This window comes from Molothrus ater, chromosome 1 (genome assembly GCF_012460135.2).
Source record: "Molothrus ater isolate BHLD 08-10-18 breed brown headed cowbird chromosome 1, BPBGC_Mater_1.1, whole genome shotgun sequence".
NCBI lineage: Eukaryota > Metazoa > Chordata > Aves > Passeriformes > Icteridae > Molothrus > Molothrus ater.
The window spans coordinates 57,822,975-57,835,203 of NC_050478.2; the positions used below are offsets into that span (position 1 = coordinate 57,822,975).

A 12,229-nucleotide genomic window follows, 5' to 3' on the forward strand; every position below is an offset into this window, starting at 1 on the left:
TGGTATTTTCTCAAATATATATTTTCTATATATTCTATATTATGTATACATATTGTATATATAAGGTATGTGATATTTTCTCAAATGTATATAATAACCAAATTCATGTGTTGCTTATGTAGTGAAAACTATTAAGAAATATTGTTTAGGATAACAATGTGACCCACCTCTAAGTCAAGGCAACGAAGTTCATTGTTAAAGGGATCCCTGGGGGTGGATTAAAGCAAAACAACACTAAATAACTGATACAACAACAAATTTTATTAGAACTGCCTTGAAACCTTAAGTGGAAAAAGACTTAATGGATTCGGGAAGGGATTCTGTAGGCATTCTGAAGCGTATGATCACCCTAAGAGAGGAAAACAGGAAAGAGAAAAACAAAGGAAAAGAGAGATCGATCACCACCCATGGCTCCAGTGACATGGCAGGGGATCATGGTCTATGGTCGTGATATGCGGTCCAAGTCCATCGGAGATGGGGGCAGGCATACGTATCAGAAACTGGGGGGTTTATAACCCTGATTCTTCTAGTACCTCCAGTACCTCCTCCAAGAAGAATTCTGGGTATGCACAGTCTTCTTTCTGGAAAGTGTATGTGCCTGGAAAAATTTTCTGAACAAACGTTCCAAGTTCAGGATTTTGCAGCTGCATGGTAGTGGCTTGTGGTGGAGAGAAATTGGCATTAAAAAACCCCTCTACCATTCCTTTGTAGTATCCATTCCTTACAGCGGCTTCTCCTTTAGTTCAAAGTTTCTCCTTTAGTTAAAAAAACTTAAACAGCTTGTTTAAGGCAAAATTTAGCCATAAGAGGCAAATGGTTCACTACAAGCGGTAAGCCGTAAACAAGTTTTAAATCAATTTTTTCCTGCAGTTCTGTGTATGCCTTATATAATCCTCTAACTCAATTCTTTCCAGTGTTCTAGCTAAACCTAATTTCCAGATTTGGATGTGTAAGATCATTCAATGAAATTAGTGCATCAGGGTGCAAAACTGTGGCTGTGTTTTTACACATCAGGAAACATCTCATCTCTTATCTGTGCTTTGCTGAGCAGTGAGGCAGAAGATGCACTTCATGCATTAGCTGTCTGCTTTTACTCAACCACTTTTTAGTTTGTTTCTCAGATAAATACTCCTCAAATTCATCCCTCATGCCATGCAGTGAAAGGGAATTCAGAGAAAACAGAAAGCTTCAGCCTTTGTCATCAGCTTAAACTGTTTCAGATTCGTTGTATTTTACCACTTTTTGAAATTCTTAAACCAGTATGTTATGCCCTTTGAATCCTTTACTGTAAGCTAAGGCTGAGTTGCAGCCACTGCACAGTTCAATTGAGTGGTGTAGACACACTCTGAAGATGGTAATCCTGAAGTAGCCTTGATTTTTTTTCTGTACCCTTCTTGCCATTCTTTGTGTCATTCTGTATCTCTCTGGGCAGACTGAGGAAATACAGTGTCACCTAGTTCCAAATTTTTGACAGAAGTTCTTGCAGACTGTAAATCTCCTGCAGAAAGGATTGGTTGCAAAGTTCTTTTTGCAGAAGATGCATAGTCAGACTTCTGGGAAGGGCTGGTTGTGAGCCCCTGTTCTCACTTGGTGAGTTTATTTCAAAGGTGCTCGAGGTACTACTTTACTGTCTTGGTTTGAAAAAACAGGTGTTTTCTAAGGAGGGCAGGAGCCTCGCTTGAAAAGGAAAATGCAGACCCCCTCCCTCCGAATTATTCTTATTTTGAAATTAAGAGGCTGTCAGGCAAAGATACGGGAGTAGGAATAACAGTTATTAGGACAGATGTTTTTTTTAAAAAATCCAGTAATACAAAACAACATTGACAGTCAGAACACAACCTGACATCCTCTTGGTCAAGGTGTTGGTAGCAGTTCAATTAAATGGTGGCTGCAGTCCTCCTGGAGTGACAAATGTGGTTCTGTTGAAGCAGTGATCCTGTAGAAGAATGTAGTTTTCCTCTGAAGGTCCAGTGGTGATATAAATGGGCCTGGTCTTCCTCTGGGAATCTAGTGGGAAAAGGCTGGCCCTGGTGTTCCAAATCTCAGATTACATCCAGGTAGGAATGCTTGTCTTCTCCCCCTGGGCAGAGCATCTCACAATGGGATGATGTAATTTTATCAGTCATGCAGTGAGACTCAATGGCCCATTAACAGAAGATATTTTCTGGAAGGAGTACTGGTTGTGGAAGAGATAAAGAAAAACTGCCCCACCTGGTTTTAAGTGGTGGCCCAATTAACAGAAGATAACTGCCCCACCTCTAACAGATGGCAATAGAATACACACCCCCAGCCACATCTTGCATTTCCAACCTAAGACATTTACCGTGAGGTGGGCACAAGGGAGAAATGTGACAATTCTTAGGAGGTTAAAAGCCAAACTTTATTTGCAAACTTTATAAGCCAAACTGAGAGTGATTGTTGAGTGACTCCCCTTTTTTGGAGTTGATTTATCTCCCTGGAACAGCTTACTCCTTGACAAAAGAGTAGCTGGTTGCTTAAGGGGGCTTTTATCTTTCAAGACAATCACCTTAGATGCTTGAATTCTGAAAGCTTTTAAAATAGCAAGATTTTGGGCCATTTGCTTTTCATGTAAGGATTTCTGGACTAAATATGTTACTGCATTCTGCATATGAGAAAACTAGAGCTAATCATTAACTGAAGTTAAAGGTTGTGGCCTCAGCAGAACTGATACAATAAAGACAACAGTATATATATTTTTGACCTGCAGACTTTGCTACCCCATCTTGTTTAGATTTTGTAATCCTGAGTTTATTTGTTTTACCATAGGTTGTTTCAGTATATGTTCTACATTTCAGGCTTTGGATAATGAGGAATTCACTAGAATCCTGGCACTTAATTCTGTCTGCTGTAGGAAAAATGGGAACACTGTAATCTACCTAACTCCATAATTTGCTGGGTTTTGGAAGGGGAAAAAAGTTGTTTTGGTTTTTTAAATTTTTTTTCAATTAATTAAAATTAATTTTAATTTTAATTGGTTTTTTAAATTAAAAAAAAAAAATTAATCGAAGGACACTATTTCCTTTGATTCTGCAAATGTTATAATGAATGCCAGAAAATCTTACCTAATTCAGCAACCAAAGTTTTCACTGGTATGTTTCACTTCGAGCCTATTTGCTGATGAGTTTTGAATATTCATTTTATGTTTTTGCAGCAGTGTGTCTTGGTTTGAAAGGTGTCTGCCAAGGAAGGTGGGAACCTCCCTTGGTTGGGGGGGCCCTTGGTAGGAGGGTATGACCCTCTTTCCTCCGAGTTATTATAACTTTGAAATTAAGGGGCTTTCAGGCAAAGTACAGGGAAAGGAATAACAGTTCTTGATACTAGTATGTATAACAAAGGAAACAACAACGGCAGCAGAACAAAAAACCGGAAACCCAGTAACAGCCTTCTTTAGGCTGCAGGCACTTTCCCCTTTGGTGTAGTTATGGTCACAGCCGGTGGGGGGGGACTGTTGGCTCCCAGCCAGACAGGGCAGGTGCAATGATTCCTTCGCAGCTGTAGGGGGTGCTGTGGCGCGAGTTCAGCTGCGTTTCCCTCACATGGTAATGGCGGACAGGCTGGATGGTGAAATGGGCTGCAGCTGAAACCTCGGAGTGGCAGTTGGGATGGCAGAAGCAAGCACACCCCCTGGGGTGGCAAACAAATGTAACAGAAAACTTAGGGGTTGCTGGACCTGAAGTGCTGGGTTAGAGTGTAGCAAAGAAGCCTGAGGCTGCCGAGGAAAGCGGTTGGGGCTGGGCAGTGGCAGCTGGAGTTCTCCATGGCTACTGCCACACGCAGCAAGAGAGACATACCTTCCAGGAAGGGGGAGGGGGTCAGGGTCCTGGATTTTCCCTTGAGGCACCCGAATAGATGGTGAGGGTCCTTTCCAATCAGATCAGGTGTTAATAAGTTCCCAGTTCAATGGCTGCTCTAATGAGCAAAGTCTCACCCACAGTAAGGAAGAAGCAGTGCAGGGCTGTGCACTGTAGTGGCAGTGAATTCTTTTCACAGTAAGCAGCTCAACTGTCCTCCTCCGATGCCAAGAGTGAGAGACAGCTACGGCCTAAAGCTGCTCACCACCTCCCCACGCCCTCCCCCGGCAGTATCTCTGCCCTTCCCAGGAGAAAGCCCCTTTAGGTAAGAGAGTAGCCAGCTGCACCCTTCCCCCACCTTGGCGATTTCTTTTGTCTCTTTTAAGTACCAGTTGTTATTTTCTCTTAGCAACAAATGGGACAAAATTCCATAAGAGAAAGAAAAGGAAAGGAAAAAAAAAAGAAAGATTCTGTCTTCCAACTGGTATTTCAGTGAAAATTGCCCTCCTTGTAGGGCCTTGCAGCAGCTCTTAACCTCTGTGATTCATAGTAGAAGGCTGAAAGTGCCTGTGTGCGTGCATAATTTCTCACAATTTTTTGTGATCACAGAATTGGATCAGAGAAATCCTGAATATTTGGATGAAGTAGATAACATCCCTCATGGGGATCTCATATAGTTTCATCTTCCAGAACAATAGTGACTTGTGTCTGTTACAAGACAAAAGGAGGTATGGATCCTTTGGGGATAAGGCACAATGCTCAGCAAGGGGATGCTTTGGCATTAATGAAAGCGAGGTGTTGCCCAGGATGGGAGTCCTGGGACACCAACGCTAATTAAATGTTGAGACACTATGCAACAGAACGCTTATTGGAAGTGAAAAACAGAAGGAGTGTACAGCTCTCTTTTATAATTTGTGCTTATTAACACATTATATGTATGTTTTGCTCATTCCAAACTCACTGATGTAATGCCTGTGTTATTGTCTGAATTTTGAGACTCAGAGCAGGCCATCACATTGGCTTCAATATTAAGGTGGGTGCAGTTGAAAAGGAAAGGGAAGTATTCTGAATTACCATGTCAGTGTGATAAAATTTTCTTACGGCTCCAGGTACTTAGATGGGAAGAAGCAATGAACTGTCTTAGGTCTAGATTTCTAGGCTCCAGAGACCAGTTCTAGAACTAGGTTACTGTACCAAAGTCTTCTCCCTCTCTATAGTATCTCTCAAGGAGTCAAGGCATTGCCCTCTTCTTGATCTGCTTGCTCTGTGGTGTGTTAAGGAACCTTCCCAGTCCTGCCATCCACAGGACTAGCCTCTTACCACAAGACCCTCTAGCTGTCATACTGTCAACACCTGTGAAGGGAGGCCAAAGCCCCTTCACAATGGACAACTGGAGTGAGCCAGTGGATGCTTCACTTGACTCCCTGCTGTGCGGAAAATCACGCTGCGAAAAGCCAGTGTCCATAAAGGAGACAGAGGAGTCCTACAACTTTATTCAAATGAAGGGAGGGAGTCCACTACGCCATAGGGTCTCTTGAGTTTTTGTAGGATGCAGCCTCCTTTTATTGTAAACTCCCAGCTGCATGTTGCCCTCCTCCTTTCCCCATTGAGTTGAGGTGCTAGGAAGGTACAGACTTCCCAAACTGCCTACTAAAATATTCCCTCTTGGATGTGTATACTCCCCCCCACCCCCATCACACATTGTATGACCTTTAAAACTAACTGTAAGCCCATCCTAGGTGGAGAAGCTAATTTCTGTAAGTCTATTATTAAGCCTGTGCATTTTTCCCCAAAGTTCAGAAATTCAAGCTGTGCTTGGCACTGCAACAAACTTGGGTGGCTTGATGTTTGTAATGACCCTTACAGCCATTCTTCCAGAACCTGATTGGTCCTTTCAGATCAAGCAGTTTGTGAAGAAGTTAATACCCATTTCTAGTATCATTATATTTGTAATGACCCCCACACCCATTCTTCCAGATCGAGTCATTTGTGAAGACATTTTTCTCATCTTTATTTCTACAATGTAGACTGTCAGCAGCACTCAGAACTAGAGAATGGATTTTTATTCTATCTTAGAGTGATCCTGGTCAGGAGGAGGAGTTTTGCTGGGCGTCACTTTGCCATCAAGTGAAAAGATTCTTTCCTGTAAGGCAACAAGCATTTTACTAACATTTCTTGAATGAATGTGACCTTAAGGTATTGCATAGCTAAGGTCAATCTGACAAAAAATACCTTCACTACACACAAGATCTTTGTTTATTAAGGGGAAATTGTTGTCGCTTGCCCCTTTCCTTCTTCTGCTTCTTTTAAAAACTGATGTTTAAATCATGTTTAATTTGTGCCCTTAAATTGATAGAACAAACATTTAAGTAATTTTGTCCCTTCTTTGTAGAGAAGATAGTTTCACTGGCATCTTCATTTTGACTGTAAGGATTGGAGAAATTTGAGGTATTACAACTGTCTGTTTCTGTTCTGCCCTTGGGCTCCACTTCCAAGTGTACCAGATCCATACCAGTCCAGTGCTGGCCTCTAACATAGCACTTCTAAACTTCTGAGTTTCAGTGATCAGAATAGAAGCTAACAAAAATGTTGGTAAATAGTTTCAAGTAAGGAATCTTTTTATCCCAGAAGGAAGGAGAGAATAGCAATTACTGAAACAATCTCTAGTAAGAGGGAATGAGGTGTCTTGTGTGTGGTGTCTTGTCTTGATTCTGCTTAGACAACTGTCCCTACGGTGTCTTTGGTTAGAATTCTGCCAAATTCACTTCTGTTCATGAGAAGATTCATGAAAATGGAATGTTCTTTCTGTAGGATCATCCTCATTCTCACTGTCCTTAGTAATCAGGATTTTAAAGGAATGCTTACAGGACCACTTCTTACCAATATGTATGCCAGGAGCCATCCTACTGTTATTCTATATTGCTGTAGTGGCACCTGAATCCTGGAACAAAACTTTTATTACTCCTGATTTTGGAGGAAGGCAACCATGCATGTCCCTTGTGGGTGAACACACAATAATGTGTTTTGACCAAAGATAATCAATGACGATGAAGAAGGAACTATATCTTGCCAAGGCTGTTTTTAATAGGTTCCTATTTTTGGGGACCTTCCCTATACTCTGGAGAAACTGTTGCTTGTAGAGGACTAGGCATCTAGCTTCTCGGAAGTTGTTAATGGGAGAGGTCTTCTGTTAGCCTCGTGAAGCTTTCAGGGTAGACTTATCTTCACAGCTTTTGAAAACATAACATGGAATAAGAATGAAAGAACTCGTTAATGCCATAATTAAGTATGATGTACTGTACTGTAATCTCATAGGGAATCCCATAGTATTTAGTGTGCTGGGTTTAGGAGGAGCTGCATAAGGTGCTTACTGTTTTGTCAGTAAATACGCCTTTTAGTTGCCTACTGCCTGTTTTTACCTTCCTCCTTACACTTCTCTCTGAGTTGCTTCTTCTGAGTTCCTTTAGTTTCTAGCAGTAAAAAGAAAAAAAGTCTTGGTCAGGAAATGTAGATTGGTCTTGACCATGAATATGAGAGTATATGCCTTGTGCCACTGTTGTAGAGCTGCTCAGCCTATAATTGTACAGATCTCTGCAGCAATCTTGGTGGCACAGTAATATGAGCCAGGATAAAGAGGGGTGTGAATAAGCATGAAGCAATGGAAAGAATAGACATGCATTAGGTTTGCATTTCTAGACTGTCAAGGCAGTCTGTAATATGAATAATTTCAATTTGTGAAAATAATTTCCATTGTACACTATGATGGGGAACATAAGTTAAATTGTTCAACCCAGTTGAAGCTGAACCAAGGTGTGCCTCTTGTTGCACTGCAGTTGTCTTGTCATAGGCAGAGTTTCCTGTTTGCAATCCCTTCTGCTTTCATAACATGAAATTATCATGAATCTTGGTCAGATTTCTTAATAGTGAAGAATAATTATAAAATCACAGGTTTATTAATTTGCCAGCACTGAATTGATTCAGTTAAGAGAGACAAAAGTGTTAATCAGTTTTTTCTAGTATCTATATATAGGTATAAAAATATATCTCTCTTGTCTGTGACCTCTTTTGTGTTCCGTAGCGCTCTCAGACTCATATTCTTAATGGCACAATACATACTGAATTGGGGAAAATTAATGTTGCTTTTCTTCCACTTTACTGTTCTTCTCTACTGCTAACACACTCTCCTGAAACACAGAAACAAGATAACTACTATTTGTTAAAATAACTTGAAGAAGAATGTAAATTAATAAATTAGATTATTCTGGTTTATATAACACTGATTTCATCTGAATGTGGGGCAGCACTTAATTTGTCTTCTACAAAACACATAAACTTAGGATAGTGAAAAGGAAAATACAGGTAGTGATTTGTGTGAGGTAATTATGTATTCCTCACCAATTTCCCTCTCTTAACACTTTTTTTCCCCTCACAGCTTTAGATATGGTGAAGTCTATGTTCTAGCTGTATATTTTATAACAGGGCATATGATAATAGAAAAATTGGGAGTTTAAAAACTTGCTTGCTTCAATAAAAGGTTGTAGCCTGTTGAAATGAAATGTTATGGCTGCGTTGATATATATATATATATCTATATATATATATATAGATATATTTTATACAGAATACTGTATAAAATGTATTCTTATGAATGTGTTTTCTCACCACTTCTGAGTAAATGGAAAAATTAATTTATTTGCAACTGTGTTAAAAAACAAAGTAGAAGAACTTATTCTAGGCTTGTGGATTAGGTCTTTTATTTACTTCAAGTCCTTTTTTTTTGTTTTTTTACCTACAGATGGCAATAGTGGTTGGAGATGTCCAGCTTGTCAGAACGCTTCTGTGCAAGTTCCTAAAATTTACACTTGTTTCTGTGGTGAGTTTCTCACTTGCTTTTGCAAAGAAAAATAGTTTTGTCGTTTTGATTCCTTTTTCTTAATATGAATTTCAGTATTGGTGCTTGTTTGCTTACATGCCTGAAACTCAATTTTAAAAAAAATTTATTGACACTGGAAGGTGGCTGCACAGAGAATCATGCATGTGCTGCTTGAGAAATGAAAAGAAAATAGTAAGTCCCAAGTGGTAAATATTTTCATATCATTATGTAGAAATAGTGATTTTTATGGAATAATGATAGATTTTGGCTGGTATCTTGCGAGCTTTCCTTCTGTAGAAGGAACGGAATAACCTGCATGTTTACGTCTTTGTGGCAAGACCAAAATAATACGCAACTCAAGGATACAACTACCTAAACCTTTAAATTGATTTACCAATTTTGTGATTTATATTGTTCAGAGACACATAGAGCTTAAATAGGAAAAAATATTCAGGCTTTTCAGACCTCTGTGTAGATATGTGTTTAATAAAAAAGGTTAATGACATGAGTACAGCACTCATCAAGCCATAAATATAAAAAAAAAAGGAGAAATTATGTTACTTAATTGCATAGATATGAATAAGTTTTGTTTAGAATCAGTACTTCTGTGATCTATATTGTTTTCACATAGCTGTCTTCTCCTTAAATCAGAGTCACTGGAAGCTTTCACCTCACTTTCTAGAAAACAGAATGTTCCGAATTTGAGACAGAAACTGTGTCAGTAAACTTGTCTAAAGAAGCAAGATTTGCTAAAATAGAGTTTTATCTTTTTATCTAAATGTGTTAGTGAATCAGTTAGAAACAGTGCAATGCAGTTAAGGCAGAGTTTTTGTACAACAATGTGTACAAAAACTTTATTAATATAGGCATAATAATTCAGTTATTAGAGATAATAATGCAGTCAGAATGAATTGACCATGAATGAAAATTAGACCAAATGAAAATTAGAGTTTTAAAAAGTCTAATTTTAAAAAGTCTTACAGACAGGACATCTGTCTGTTAAATAGGGAAGAAATTCTCCTTAGCCTAAAGATGTTTCATAATTTAGGAGATTTACAGTAAGAACTTTAAATTGTCTGCAGAACTATTACTCCCATAGCAGCATATAGTAACATAAGAGTTCAATCTTCTGCAGATAATTTTACATTAATGATATATAATTTGGACATCATCAGTCACTTATGTAAACCTATCTTGTATTTGATGCAAAGTACTAACCATGTGCTGAGTGTGGTTAAGTGTGATTTTTTTTTCCACACTTTCACCCATAAGGAGATTCCTGTCTTATTTTTCTTCTGAAGCTTCAGATCTTTCTGGGGACTTTCCTGGGTATTCAATTAGTTTAGTTGAAACTCCGGTGAATAAATGCTATCTGTAGTATTTGTTCATATTTTTCTAACTTAATACTGTAGAATATACAGAGGTATATTTTAAAAATTTAAATTATGTGACTATGACACCAAAAATACATTTTCTTGTTGGTTTTGATTGTCACAACTCAAATTTGCAACATTGGCTTAGTTGCTTCCCTGTTAATTTAATTCCTCTCTTGCAGAAAGCCAAAAGAGTGTTAATGATGGCAATTAACCTTAACCCTGATGACCCTGCACTTAGAGCTATGAGATTTGATGATAATATCTCAGATTAATGAAAATATGGTTTAGTGCTTATATGAAATATAGAATACTTGAAGCTAACATGCTTCTTGTTTAAGACTTCATTCATCAAAATTCATTAACCTTTAATATTTTTATTAATGTAGAGTCTACTTCTTTTTATAGAAGTGACTTTCATAATTTGCCCACTTATTTAATTCCCTATTCTCCATCACCATGCCAGGTAGATCTTACTTTCTGAGATCAGTATCTTTTACTCTGTTCCCTTTTTTTCCCCTCCCTGCTGCATTGAGACAGCAAGGGAGTTTCACCCTTCAATTTTCTTAGCTACTGTGCAGCCTGACCAACTGCAGGGGGCTTTTAGTTTTCATGTACTTTTTCAGCTTAATTTAATGTATCAGCTACCTGGATGTCTGCTAATTGAGAGTACAGAAGGAAAGAATATTCTGGAGCTTGCTATTCTAATGGCACATTCTTTTAAAAAATCTGAGTATGTATCAGTACAGAATAACATAAACATTTGTGTAATTTTTTTGTCAAAGAAGACTGCTTGCCAGTATTTAAAGTACCACTTTTTCTCTTTGGTAGGATATTTTTCACAAATGCAGTCTGGTATTCAAAGCAATAAACACCTTTTTGTCTTTGACATGGTTTAGGTAAGGTGCACAATCCTGAATGGAATAGAAATGAAATCCCACATAGCTGTGGGGAACTTTGTGGAAAGAAGAGGCAGTGTTTGGACTGTCCACATCTTTGCAACATGTAAGTAAATGTTCATTGTATAAACACTGAAATTACTTAGAGAAAATTTCTGAAGACTATATTTGCTTAATTTTTGATTCCAGGAAATGCTTAGTGTTAATAAATGATCAAATCGGTAGCCAAATTTATAAGAAAATTTAACAATGATTTATTAGATTGTTAACAAAAAATAGAATTTTGAAAAAAAACCACCACAGCCAAGACAGCGTCAGCCCCGGGTGCAGGTGCTGGGTGAACCAAGATCCGACCAACAAAGTGCCAGCGACCAACAAAGTGCCAGCGACCAACAAAGTGCCAGCGTGCCAGCGTTTCCCCAGTGGTTCACCCCGAATGCTTCAAGCAGTTAGCTTATATATATAGTCTATTCTGCCTGAGGCAGGGATGACCGAACGTTTCTTTGTGTCTCTTCACATGTAGAACTGGGTCCATACATGTGCAGGAATAGACAAAGGTAGGTCCAGGTGTCCAGACGGATGTCTGAGCACCTCGGATGTCTGAGCACCTCGGCAGAGCCTGTATTCATATGTAGCAGAGTGACACCGGTGGTTCTTGAGTACGGTAGATGAAATCTTCCCAGGTACAGGTCCCCAGTGAGTGATTTAGACATTCCAAGGAAACTAGCAATCATGGCCCAGGAAGGTTTCTTTCATACGTTAACAGACTTGATATTATCTCAATGTTTTCTGGGAACTAATTGAATAAACATAAGACTCTGCTCCCAGCCAAGGTGGTCACAGACGTACCTTAGATTCTACAATATTTTCTACACATATATAGCATGTATTATCTCTACCATATACTACAATCCCTCCCCATTTATTTCACCAATTTAATTCATGCTCACAAAAAAATTTTTACTTATCTACATCTACCCACCACCGGTAAGCATTCCTCACAGAGTACTCCTTTACACTATTCGGTACTGTCCTTTTGGGATGCCCTGATACACCACATTATTCATTTTACAGTTGTCTGATTTTCGCACTTTGCCAATGCCTCTGCGGCATTGCTGGCATACTTTCTTTCTGCCAACCGCATGATCTTGGGTGCGTTGCCTCCGGAAGCTCCATCCAAATCCACGGGAACTACAGCTATCTGCATTCCCTGGACCACGGAGTGGATCAGTCTGATAAAGCATGGGATCAGACAAGGGAGGAATAGGATTC

At 39.0% G+C, this 12,229-nt stretch overlaps 1 protein-coding gene across 5 annotated transcripts in view; it reads left to right on the forward strand.

The window, feature by feature from the left end:
- Positions 1-12,229, forward strand: part of NFX1 (nuclear transcription factor, X-box binding 1) — an 85,669-nt gene that overhangs the window by 14,030 nt on the left and 59,410 nt on the right. For all 5 annotated transcript variants that reach the window (XR_004982624.2, XM_036407056.2, XM_036407058.2 and 2 more), the window contains exons 4-5: positions 8,608-8,685; positions 10,958-11,063. Coding sequence is in view for 4 of the 5 variants with exons in the window: in XM_036407056.2 (XP_036262949.1) it covers positions 8,608-8,685; positions 10,958-11,063 (184 nt within the window). In the remaining variant the exon portion in view is untranslated. The remainder of the gene's footprint in view (positions 1-8,607; positions 8,686-10,957; positions 11,064-12,229) is intronic.